We start from the raw sequence: 12,262 nt of genomic DNA on the forward strand, positions 1-12,262 counted from the left end.
ACGTTCTCTAGCGTCTTTGATGGAACATCGGGAAGTTTCTGCAGACGAGCCATGACATGGTGGCGGTCGTGATCTTTTTGTCCCCTGACAACACCATGTGAAGAACAATAGTAAGGCATCTCGCACGGATCACAGGCCTCACAGCCAACTTCTCACCTTAGCAAGTCTTGGGTTTAAACTCACCTGTCACAAATGTCAGAACCAACTAGAGAAGTGATCAAAGTCCAAGTATAAAGAGGTCCTCATCCTTCGCCAAAACCAGAATCTTCATAGCACGACAAACGCACAAACATTCACTTACAAACAACACTCTTTCCACCATTCTCAACACAGAACACTCTCTGACTTTTCAAAGTCTTTCTACCCCAGCCTTCATTATGCCTGCCTCATCCAAGAACACCAACGTCCAGGCCGTCGGCTTTCCCATCGGCTGCAGCGTCATGGCCAAGCCCATCCCCAAGGAAGCCGTCGGTTTTCCCATTGGCTGCAACGTCATGGCCAAGCCTGGTCCCAAGGAAGCTGTTGGCTTCCCCATCGGTTGCACCATCATGTAAAAGCCCTGTATTCCCGGGCTGTCTTGAAAATGATGCCCCTGAGCTGGTAATCTACAACCTTGAACCAGCTCTCAACACTCGACCACAACTCGATACGCAATACACACGAGCACCGGACGAATAATACTCACCTTCTCGACAACCAAGGGGAATAAATGACATGGGGAGAAGACGGGTACCATTGGCTTGTAACTTTTATTACCTGGCTCTGGGTTGAGGGACGCCAACACTCGGAAGCCACTTTTACCACGACATGCTGCCTAGTTTGATCAAGCGCAAGATGGGAATAGGACAGCCACTAGCATGACGGGGGAGATTGATTTTTGCCCACATTTTACTTTATCATTTCCTGAATACAAGCCCTTGGACCAACGTTTGGTGTATTGCCCGTGACTGTGATTTATAGACTTGGCCATCCACATTTGGTCAAGACTGACTAAAGACTGTAGAAGCTGTAGAAATCACGCCAAATTATCAAGTAAGTTCCAAAAGTCTTGAGCAAAGAAATTCTTGACACAATGTTGGTGTAATAAAGAGTGAGGAGGAGTTGAGTTGTCAAGTTCTTAACGTCTCAATTAGGAAATGGCCCAAGTGAACCTTCCGCTGCAGACGCACAAGCGCAAGCGCAGTGACCCACTAAAAAAATGTCAAGGCGGTGAACCCCATGGCGCGGCAGAATTTGGAGATTTTTCCTTAGCAGGCGCCGCCAAATGCTCAAACGATTTGTCTTTGTAGCGATTAACCCAAAGAAAACGCGCCAACGTCCACACTTTGTGTCAAAATTTCGCAATCATGGTCACCAAGGGAAAGCTCAAGATGGCCCTGGCCGCGGAGAAGGGCACAGACTTTAAGAAGCTCAAGTTGAAGCGGAAACAGAAGGAGGCTGAGAAGCGCAACAAGGCTGCTCGTCGCGGGGCAGCTGAGGAGAGCGATGAGGAGGAAGAGATTGAGAACGAGGTCGCTGAGGGTGACGACGATGAAGATGAGGAGGATGAAGAAGTACAGGTTTGTCTTGATCTTCAATTGAAGAGAAATCGCAGCTTGAACGGCACACTGACCAGTACCAGTACAACCTAGAAGGTATCGACGACAGCGACGACTCGGACTCGTCAATCGAGCTTGAGGAAAAGATTCCCCGCAAGTCAAAAAAGAGCGCCTCGCCCGCAGCAAAGAAGGTCGCAGACGAGGAAGATGATGAAGAGGAAGAGGACGACGAGGACATCCCCATGTCGGACCTTGAAGACCTCGACGACGCCGACAAGGAAGACCTCATCCCCCACCAGCGCCTCACCATCAACAACACCACCGCCCTCCTCGCCGCCCTCAACCGCATCGCCATCCCCTCCGACAAGTCCGTCCCCTTCGCCACCCACCAGTCCGTCCTCGCCGGATCCGAGACGTCTGCCTCCATCCCCGACGTCCAGGACGACCTCCAGCGCGAGCTCGCCTTCTACTCCCAGAGCCTCGACGCCGCCCGCCAGGCCCGCAAGCTCCTCCGCGCAGAGGGCGTCCCCTTCTCCCGCCCCAAGGACTACTTTGCCGAGATGGTCAAGGAGGACGCCCACATGGAAAAGGTCAAGGCCAAGCTCGTCGAGGAGGCGTCCAACAAGAAGGCCGCCGCCGAGGCCCGCAAACTGCGCGACCTCAAGAAGTTTGGCAAGCAGGTCCAGGTCGCCAAGCTCCAGGAGCGCCAAAAGGCCAAGCGCGAGACCCTCGAGAAGATCAAGACTCTGAAGCGAAGTGAGTATCACACGTTCTCCATGCTGTATTTTTCACCTGCTGACTTTTATCCTCCTAGAGCGACAAGAATCTGGCGGTGCCGACCTCGGCACCAACGAGGCCGATCTCTTCGACGTTGGCGTCGAGAGCGAGATGAAGAAGCACAACCAGCGCTCCGGCGCCGGCCGCGGTCAGATGGGCGCCGGCTCGGGAACCGTCAACCACAAGCGAGCCAAGAAGAACGAAAAGTACGGCTTCGGCGGCAAGAAGCGCCACGCAAAGTCGGGCGACGCCATGAGCTCCAGCGACCTGAGCGGCTTCAACGCCAAGAAGATGAAGGCCGGTGGAAGCAAGGTTTCCAAGGCGCGACCCGGCAAGGCCAGGAGGAAGGCCATGGGTGCCCGGTGAGGGGGTTCGAGTTGATAGATAGAGTTGCTGAGAAGGGTGGTTTGTTCAAGGCGGCATTCCCATTGAAAGAAAAGGCTGGAGATGAAGGAGAAGGGCTGGCGTTTCGGGTCCTCATTCATACATGTAAATCGAAGCCATTTGGTCACTATTCACATTTTTGTCTCAAGTTTACTCTAACAATACCCTGTGAGCCGTACAGGCATGTCTTCGTCTTCTTGTCTACCCACACCCTCGACATATCTCACTCTTCATCAGGCACTCGAGTGTTTGAATTCATTGGTCATTTCATCTATACCCAAAGGAATATGTAGAAGATTCTGAGTAGCGACTGCCTCATTCGCCGCGGTCCAACGCCCATGATGATGATGAAGCCTTTTTTCAGGACACTTCACCAACCAAGAGACCGTCCTCCAACGCCGTTGGACATGTCCCCCCAAACCTCCAGGTCAATTTTACGCAGCTTCCGCAGACCCTGCGAAAACGAGTACCTCCCCCTTTCCTTCAATCGCTCCTCCCGTCGTTCTCCGTCCGTCATCAGTCATATCCAGAGTTCCATGGCCCCCGAGAGTATCGCCCCCGGTGGGCCGCCAGCAATCAAAGGTATCTATATACATGACGAGCATCGGCCGTGATATGTTTGATGCCCGTTCGCGCCAAGGAGCGGCCCAGGGGTGACAATATCTCTGGGAAGCTCCTGGCAAGCAATGGGTAAGAATTAGAAAAGGGAAGCCCTCCAAGGGTGAGGAAGAAGTCGAGGAAAAGAGACGGCAAGCAAAAAGGAACCAAGAAAATTTCAAAGTGCAATGACATGTGATAATGCCCCCAAACCCAACGTCCATTGTTGATGCCCAGCCTTGAGACGCCCATGAAAAGATAAAGCAAAAACCAGTGGTATCGAGAGGAAACGCCATGCGCTCATGACACGCTTTGCTGTGCAATGCATTTGCAACCCTTGGAAGACTGTGAAACAAGCATTGAGATGCCGCAGATTGCGCCGAGTTGATGCTGTCACGGATCATCGTGAAAAAGTGCTCCAGTAGATGGCCAGCTTGCTTTACTGTGTGGCCGCCACGCACCAATGGCGATGGAAAGCCCAAGCACTCTTCTGGCACTCTTTGCTGCAGTACTTGGTCCGCCGGCATCGGCGGCACTTGGCAAACTGACGGGTGTACTCTTCCCACTTGCCACACTGGTAGTATGCACACTGGCGGATACCTCCACGAGTGTCGTCCTTGCGGCAGAGGTTTCTCATAACAACGCCAGCCCAGTACTGCATATCAGTGCTGTGGTAGCGAACTGTGAACTTCTCAACAAGTGGGAAGAGGTTGAAGTCGTTGGGGAGCAGATACTCCTCATCGTCGGCGTCCTCATCATACACCTCGGGAACTTCCTCTTCACCATCGAGCACGGCGAGTTCCTTGCCAATCTTGAGGCGAGGGACAAGATGGCTCTTCTGGAAATAAGAGCGAAGACCGCAGTATTTGGAGACGTAGGCAAGGAGCTGCAGAGACATGAGCACATCCTCCTCCCGTGGCATGGCTGCGAGCATCTGAGGGTTCGGAACGAAGTGGCGGTCGAGGAGATATCGAGGGACGGTAGTGGCGGGCATGGGAGGCTGAGGAGGGGTGGCCATGGCGGGACGGTTAGGCGAAAGCCCAATTGGGGGCACAGGGGTGGGAGTATTGTTGTTAGCAATACTGCCATCCATAGGGCTGCGGTGGGTGATGTTGAAGGTGCTGGCTTCCTGGTGCGTCTCGGAGACGGTTGGTGTGGTCAAATCAAGAGCGGCACCAGCAAGCATAGCATCACCGTCCTCCATGGTGATATCCTGGATCCCAACGGCAGACTGCATGTTGTCGGTTCCCGTCATTTCGGCTTCAGGAGATTCGTCCGAAGGCATGCTGTCTCCGTTAATGTCATCGGCATCAGCAGTCGAGTTCTGATGACGGATCGACGGGCGTCTTCTGGATCGACCCGAAGGTCCTAGAACTGAGGCTGGGCGGACTGTCGGCGAGCGCATCTGAGCTGGCGGTAGAGGTGTGGTTGGGGAGGTCGGTTGGGAAGTAAGGTCTGTGGGGCCGAATGGGGCCATGGAAGCAAGGCGGTCGACATCACGGACAGGCCTCACAAAACCTTCAACAGTCTCGGTCGCTGGGACTGCAGTTGCAAGGGGCTGCATGGTCTGACGGGGAGCTGAAGTCGTGGCGTGACGGCTCTCAAAGCCCCTCAAGCTCTGGTGACGGGTCGGTGTGAAAGAGACAGCACGGTCCGGCGTGCCAAGGGGGTATTGAGGAGTCGCCAGAGCAGCATCGAGGGGCTGTTGCTGCAATTGTTGAGGTAGGGGCTGAGGAGCAGCGGTAGAAGGGCCAGCGTAGGTAGCTGAAACGTCAATGGACGGCGGAGGGCCGTGACGACGAAGCGATCGCTGGTCGGCGGCATCGACGCGAGGAATGGAGCGATGGCCGAAGGGAGCAGAAGCGGCGATGGTGGAGGTTGAGGACGAGGCTGACGAAGAGGCCGAGTTTGATGCTGAAGGCTTGGGGCCTGAGCGATGCTCGTGACTCCTATGGCGGTGGTGGTGATCATGGATCTGCTTCTGCTTGGCCTCCTCTGCCTTTTCACGGCACTTGTCGATGGCCTTGATGTAATTGTCGAGGATGGTAGCGATGACCGGGACCATGTCGGCCTCGACAACGCGGGTGCGGACGTTTTCCGTTCCTCGGACGCCGATATTGACGACACACTGGAAGGCAAGGTTCCACTTCCACATTCCCATCATATCCTTACTGCGACCCTGCTTCAGGATGCAGACCAGACGCTCGATGCCGCCATCGACAGTGAGGATATCGCGGATGCGAGCAGACGATGTGGTGAGATAGGCGAGATGGTTGAGGGAGTTGATGAGGGGGAGAGTGGACGTGCAATCCAGGGCCCTTCGATCATAAAGCGCCGTGGTAATACCAACAGACGCCTTATTGACGTTTGGAATGCTAAAGTTGACTTCCCTCATGGTTGCTGTTGATGGCGATGGCCAGGGGGCGAAGAGCCAGGCAGTCGAGGGAGGATGCGGGAGGGATTATTCAAGGAAGCAAAAGTCGGAGTGGCGTGGCGACCAGGAGCCTCCAATAACGACAGGCGAGCTGGGCCAGTTTTGCGGTGGGAGAGCGACGATATGACGGCAAACGGGATTGGAGAAGGCTCTGGACAAACCCCTCGATGGGGGACTGGCCAAGGAAGAGCGAGTCGGGCAGTTTTTTTCGAGGTTATCGTAACGGGTCGTGACGCGGTGGAGCGGATAGGCGCAGGATGGCTCGCGAGCAGGCAGGGGAAACGTATGCCGTGGGCGGAAGGGCGATATTCGAGGGCGGGCGACGGTATATACGTACAAGAAGAAAAGACAAGTGAAGATGGAGATGAAGGGATTTTTTTGATGGCGTTGTGAGCAGGCTCGGCGGGAGAGGGAGGATGATGGGGGAAGATGGGAGAAAAGAGGGTTGAGGGAGTGAGTGCAAATGAGGAGGAAGAGGCTGGTTTGGTTTTAGGCGGGTTTTGGAAGCCCAGGCTTCGGTAGAGCGTAGGCACCTGGAGGTGCTGGTGCTGGCGCTGGCGCTGTAGGGGAGACCGAATTTGGCGGCGCGCTAGGGGGCCTCTTTTGGGGCTTCTCGGGGGAGACAAATGGGGGAGGGTCTGTGTGTTCTCCAGCCCAGCCCAGCGTGTACGGTGCGGTGCGTGGGTGGCGGTGGAAGAACCTGGTACTTCTACCACCTTGATGAGGGTATTGAAAATGGATAATCTTGAAGATGAATTCCAATCCGAGTCCAAACGGGAGAGTTGTCCTCTTGATGTTCAGCGGTAGTGGTGATGACCAAGCTTGGTGGTGAATATGTGACTAAGGGGATAATGCAGCAGGCAGAAAATAACGAGTTGGGTCAAGAGGAGCATGAATGTACTGCTGTAGCTCGAGTGAATCTCTCGTCTCTTTGTCCACTCGAAATCGTTGTTCCGATTCTCGCTCTGAGCTCTCTCACTCGCCTCCCTCATCAGCAATTTTCCTCAGCGGACAGATGGATTGTGGATCATTCATCGATGGGCGAATAAGTGGATGGATCAACGGAGGTCTCATGGCAAAAGCGGCAAATAACCGCAACAAGGGAATAGACAATTATTGATGAATGAGCCTTTCCGAGCAAGGTTCGACAGCCGAGATGGCAATGCCAGGCTGGTGTTGCGTCTAGTGTGAGGTTGGGCTTCTCAGTGGTTTGATTTTGATTGTGGCCACTGGTGGAATTGTTTCAGGCGCAGTTGGGGGCGACAAGGGCTCGCTCTCCCTTCCGTCTATTATTCTGCTACCCATTGTCGTCTTCTTGCAGGGTCTCCTCAGGGCTTCGGATCCGACTCCCGGGAATACCTCCTCTGAAGCTTCATTCCTTGAGGATTTTCCGTGCCATCGGGTCGAACCAACGCCTGGAGGTCAGTGAGCACACGGGTAATATCAGCGTCTCTATACCTGGAGAATGGATCCTTGCACAGACACCAGCAGCGGCATGTGGGCGTCTCGATAGATGCCAACGTTCTCTTGGAGCTTCTGGAGCTTCTGGAGCTTAACTCAATCTCGACTTTATGCACCCTCGAGAGAAAAAGAATTGAGTTCCATACGAGAAACAGTCTGGCCGTTCTGATGCAGTGGCTTGCTTCGTATGCAGGTGAAACCCGACGTTGCAACATCAAAAGGATAAAAAAGCACCACCACTACCCGCACCTTTTTCATGCCTGGACAGCCAGCTCTCTCCCATCTCGCTTCTCGGCCAGCTCTCGCTACTTGTCACGAGACCACTGCCCCCATTTCAAAGATGAGGCTCGTCCTCTCCTTGAAATGTCACGCCAGGGCTGGGCGCCGTTGCAGCTTCTATAAACAGCGACCACTCCCCCATGACTGAGGATGGGTCGACATTGAGGGTGGAAGAACGTGAGAGGGCACGAGGGGTGTTGACCGTGTTGTGCTTGGACGCCAAGCACACACTTCCGTCCGGGTTCTCAGCTCGTTCTGGACTCTGCTCTCTCTTGTCGCGGCTGGCGGACCTCTCCCCCACGTCGCCTCACGCACTGTGATTTTAGTACAAATTACCTTTGGTTTTACTGGCCCAGTCACAGTAAGAGTCACAGTGCGATGCTCGTGTCAGGCATGATCGTCTCGGCCGGGGGCGGCGAGTTCTCGATGTTCCCCCAAGCCATCTCTGACGACGTTCTTGGGAATGGTCATGCCGATCCCTTCATGCACATCACCGTTTTATCGCTCAAGCGTGAATCAGGCACGAGGTGACAAAGCATTCTTGTCTCCCACCTGGGGGGGTTCAGTCAGATCGGGAATTTACTAAGCGCAAATCTCGGAGTTGGCTGGGATGGCCGGGTTTACCAAATTACGGCTTTCTCCTCGCTTCTTCTTCATCAATCATCCCCCATCATTGTGCTGATGCCAGTAGACATAGGCTTGCCACCGTTTCCTCCCGCTAGCAACGACAGGCAGAGGACAGTGACGTAGATTCTCCCGCCGTGGACCCTACTCTGACAGCGCTGATACATCCACTCTGGAGCCTAGGTCGCGATCGTGCAAGGACAGCATCGCTGAGCTGTGGAGGCAAGTGTTTGAATCGGTCTCTCCGCATGGATCTTGGTTCACTCTGTCTTGGGACAGGCCTGCCTGAATAGCTAGGTTTTCAGCTTGACTCGCCCAGCACCTGCAGCGGCTCCCTCTGATTCATCGTCATTCCCGCGATTGAGGCTTGTCGGTCCCCGCCGAAGGGAACCACAACGAGATCGACCAAAGCCACGGCTGAGCATCGGCCAACCTTGATTGGCTGCCCTGGCGTATGTTGCCGCCGAACCGGCGCTTAGCTTTCGACGCTCCATCGAAGGTCTCGCCTCCTAAACCCAATCAAGAATCGTATAACAGCCAACAACTTCTTAACCAACAGCTTCATTTACCCCTACCTAGAGAATCTAGCTGAATGCAGATATAGGCACAGCAGACAGGAGCTGGCAGCAAGACCAACGAATTGGAAAAAGCATGGTTCACGGTCTCGTTCGTGTTGGCGCCGCTATTAATAAGAAGTTGCGTGATAGTCTTGATATCTAACGCAGGTGTTCGAACCGACAACACCATCTTTTCAGTCACCGCTGATTTTGGCATGTCTAAAGTATTTCATGCCGACCCAGGCTACAACAACCCATACCCAAGCCATAACGCCAGTAAGTATAATCAATGCCGGATAGTATCCCACGATCGGCAAGGTCTCGTCGTCCTCGAGCTCCGGCGGTGCATATGGTGTTTTGCCCACGTCCCATGCCCAGCTCCAGACGTCGAGGCAGGATCCCATCCCGATAACGAACACAAACCATGTCACGCATAACACCACCCATCCCCACCATTCTGTTTCTGCATAGTCCCAGTCCTCGTGCTGTGGTAGTGTGTTGGTTGAGAGTCCGCCGTATGACAAGGGTGATTTGGCTCGGTTGATTGACCGCCGTCGCTGTTGGGAAACCGCTGAGCTCAAACTGCTAAAGTATGAATCTGGTCCCGGTGACATGGACAGTCCTTGCCGAAGCGTTGTCGAACCTCTCGGGATCTGAAGCATATCCTCTTCGTCCGTTGATGTATACGATGCCGCATCTCTGTCCACATTTGATGTCGCATGTGCGACTGACTGTGATATCGAACTTCCTTGGGCCAGCGCAGATGATGCGCCAATGCTCCCTGGCAAAGGTGTAAACCCACCAATTGATGTGCCTGGCGTGTCTTCTGAAGTGGCATTGAGGTCCAAAGCCTCGATTTGCGTGGGGCTCTCCGTCCGAATGGCCGCCGGATCAAGACCATACGCTGCGGCGTGCGAAGTATCGATGCTCAGGGGTCTGCTCTCTCTTCGTTCGCGTTGCGCCCCACGGCCAAGAAGCGCAGCTTTCCTGAGCGATCCTCTTCGTCGGCGCGTTCTCTGCTGCTGAATCACGCTTGCAGAAGGTCTCGGTGCAGTACGGGGAGCAGACGTAGTGTTTCTGTCGTCGGTAGCGGCGCCATCCTGCCCTCCTCGCTTCTCTGACGATTTCAAAAAGGGGAACTTGGACATGAGACTTGAATTTGAGGGGGCTCGTCGGTGTGAAGGGGACGGAGTAGGCGAGGTTTCGCGCTGCGTTCGAGGGGTATCCTCCATGGTCGCGAGAGGCTCGGATCGAAGGTTGCGGGTGGTGGGAGTATGTCGCTATGAGGTGCTTCGAAAACGTTGATGAATGCGCTTCTACAATCGTTCGAGATGAGGGATAGGATCGAGTTTACGGCCGTATATACGTGCCGTAAGCTACTGTTATTGATACAAAGAAGTCTTCTGCATGACCTCTTCTAGCGGTCGTATTCTATTCCTTGATAGATAACGAAGCTTGGAGGGGAAGCCAGATTTGACGATGACGATGATCCTAGATGGCAGTTGGACTGCGACGCCACAATGGTTTCGAAACAGCCCGCCCACCTTCCGTCCCGTCCACTGAAGGTTAGCCGACCCCCGCCTACCGCACTGAGCTCCAGGCGTCGCTGCAGCCTCCCCCAGCGGGTATGGGGATGTGGCTTAGGCGCAGCAAAGTCCCCTGTAACCCCTGCATCTCTTGGAGTACCCCTGAAAGTCTGTGCCACCTTCCACCTCTATCGCGACGTCAACGCATTCCATCCTCCATCAGTCCCGTCTTTTGTCCCTCTATCACGCGCGCCATCGCCGCAAGCAGAAAATCGAACTGCGCCAAAGTCAAAAAATCACATCAATGACATAGCATATCGGCCCCTAACAGGACCCTACATTCCCAATCGCCTCGTCGGTCGAGTCAAGGGGACGCGTCTACCTTCCGAAAGCAGCAGGAGCACATGTCGAGCCATCCAGGTGCTCAGCTTCGCATCCCCGCCCCGCCGAGTCTCGTTGTCCACGGTGACAGCGACGACGATATCAGCCAGAACAAACGCCAGTCGCTTATCGATATCAATATTGAAGACGAAGACGACGTCGAGGCCGAATCTGTAGCTATTCAGCGGCAGCTCAATCACGACGCCGCTCTTTACAACTCGTCCGCCCCGAGCCTCCTCTTCCCGCCATCGGCCACTGCGTCTTCATCCTCCCTATCACTTCCCACAATGGGTCTCGAAGATGAGACCGGCGACTCGTCCGCCGCTGCTCCCAAGAATCCCTTCAACTTCCAGACACAAGTGATATCTACTGGTCCTGTAAAGTCGGTATGTGGTTGTTCTCTTGGACAAGTCGGTATCTATGCCTTGGGTGCTAACGCTCTCCCAGAACATTGGACAACGTCGCGGTCACCGATACAAGCACAGTAGCATATCATCACAACACCAGATCTTCAAGGAGCCACCCCAGAGACCTCCGCCCGTTCTCCCAGCGTCTCTTCCTATCCCGACCATCCGCGAAGCATGGAAGAGCATGACCAAAGACCAGCGCATCCACTGCTACTGGAGTCTCTGCCATCTGGCCGTTGCCACATACGTCTTCTTCCGCTCCGAGGGCTCTCTTGCTACAACGGCGCTCTCACACCTTGTCTTCTTTGATGCTGGTAGTGCCGCTGTCTGCGTTATGGTGGACGTTCTTGGCAACTTTGAGGTCTGGCGTCGCAGCAGTATCCGCCACCCGTTTGGCCTTGAGAGAGCAGAGGTTCTGGCTGGCTTTGCCATGTCAATCTTCCTCCTCTTTGGTGGATTCGATCTTATCTCGCATGCTCTCAAGCACTTCCTCGAGTCTCTTGGTAACCACGAGGCTCACCATGCGCATGGACATGAGGGCCCAGATGGTTCCATTGACTTTGTCTCTGCTGCTGCCATGATCAGCACACTGGTCTCTGCGTATGGTCTTCGAAACCACGCTCGCATTGCCAAGATCATGCGTGTCTCCTACCTCGCCTCTCTCCCCAGTGTTCTCTCCAACCCATTCCACTTTCTCACTCTATCCTTCTCTGCCCTAATTGCTCTTCTACCCCTTCTCTCCATTGCCCTATACACATGGCTCGACCGCCTAATCTGTGCCGTCATCTCATTTGCCATGTTCGCCCTGGGCATGCGTCTCGCTGTGGCTCAGGGCCTCATGTTACTCATGTCCTATGGTGGTAACGGCGGTAACAACGGCGTTAGCGCTGTTCTGCGTGAAATCGAAACAGAGCCCAGCATCGTTGCCATTGATGATGCTCAGTTCTGGCAGGTCCACTACGGCCTTTGCATGGCCAATCTCAAGCTGAGTGTGGTCAAGGGTTATGATGAGATGTCGCTCAGCAGGCTGCGTAGCCGTATCTCGGCGTTGATTCAGAATCGCCTAGGTGAAGGCTATGGTCACGGTGGAAGCGTTCGATGGGAGGTGACACTCCAGATGAGTACCGATGGAAGCACATAACGGCCTAGACGATGGTATACCAGAGAGGGGAAGATACATATATGGCCAAAGCTATTGCCAGATAGATGTCCTATTTCATTACTTGGATGTCAGATGAACATGTCACGACAGATAGGATTCAGGAGTAATTGATCGCCATCATATTTTTGGTAGCAT

The 12,262-nt window shown here is 54.3% G+C and overlaps 5 protein-coding genes across 5 annotated transcripts; 3 read left to right on the forward strand and 2 right to left on the reverse strand.

Moving 5' to 3' along the window:
- Positions 1-377: 377 nt before the first annotated feature.
- Positions 378-554, forward strand: NECHADRAFT_106357 (uncharacterized protein; the record flags this gene model as incomplete). The annotated part of the gene is made up of 1 exon (XM_003049904.1): positions 378-554. The coding sequence occupies one exon, from the start codon at positions 378-380 to the stop codon at positions 552-554; it is 177 nt and encodes a 58-aa protein (XP_003049950.1).
- A 792-nt stretch (positions 555-1,346) lies between these two features.
- NECHADRAFT_48982 (uncharacterized protein) lies at positions 1,347-2,681 on the forward strand (the record flags this gene model as incomplete). The annotated part of the gene is made up of 3 exons (XM_003049905.1): positions 1,347-1,553; positions 1,586-2,294; positions 2,353-2,681. The coding sequence occupies 3 exons, from the start codon at positions 1,347-1,349 to the stop codon at positions 2,679-2,681; spliced, it is 1,245 nt and encodes a 414-aa protein (XP_003049951.1).
- Positions 2,682-3,069: 388 nt separating this feature from the next.
- Positions 3,070-5,691, reverse strand: NECHADRAFT_96066 (uncharacterized protein; the record flags this gene model as incomplete). Its single annotated transcript, XM_003050279.1, has 3 exons — positions 3,070-3,120; positions 3,170-3,285; positions 3,846-5,691. The coding sequence occupies 3 exons, from the start codon at positions 5,689-5,691 to the stop codon at positions 3,070-3,072; spliced, it is 2,013 nt and encodes a 670-aa protein (XP_003050325.1).
- Positions 5,692-8,849: 3,158 nt separating this feature from the next.
- Positions 8,850-9,883, reverse strand: NECHADRAFT_96067 (uncharacterized protein; the record flags this gene model as incomplete). Its single annotated transcript, XM_003050280.1, has 2 exons — positions 8,850-8,870; positions 8,912-9,883. 2 exons carry the CDS (start codon positions 9,881-9,883, stop codon positions 8,850-8,852), a joined length of 993 nt encoding a protein of 330 aa, XP_003050326.1.
- Positions 9,884-10,845: 962 nt separating this feature from the next.
- Positions 10,846-12,106, forward strand: NECHADRAFT_48976 (uncharacterized protein; the record flags this gene model as incomplete). Its single annotated transcript, XM_003049906.1, has 2 exons — positions 10,846-10,944; positions 11,006-12,106. The coding sequence occupies 2 exons, from the start codon at positions 10,846-10,848 to the stop codon at positions 12,104-12,106; spliced, it is 1,200 nt and encodes a 399-aa protein (XP_003049952.1).
- Positions 12,107-12,262: the final 156 nt, after the last annotated feature.

The sequence above is a fragment of the Fusarium vanettenii genome (genome assembly GCF_000151355.1).
Source record: "Fusarium vanettenii 77-13-4 chromosome 9 genomic scaffold NECHAsca_6_chr9_2_0, whole genome shotgun sequence".
Lineage (NCBI taxonomy): Eukaryota > Fungi > Ascomycota > Sordariomycetes > Hypocreales > Nectriaceae > Fusarium > Fusarium vanettenii.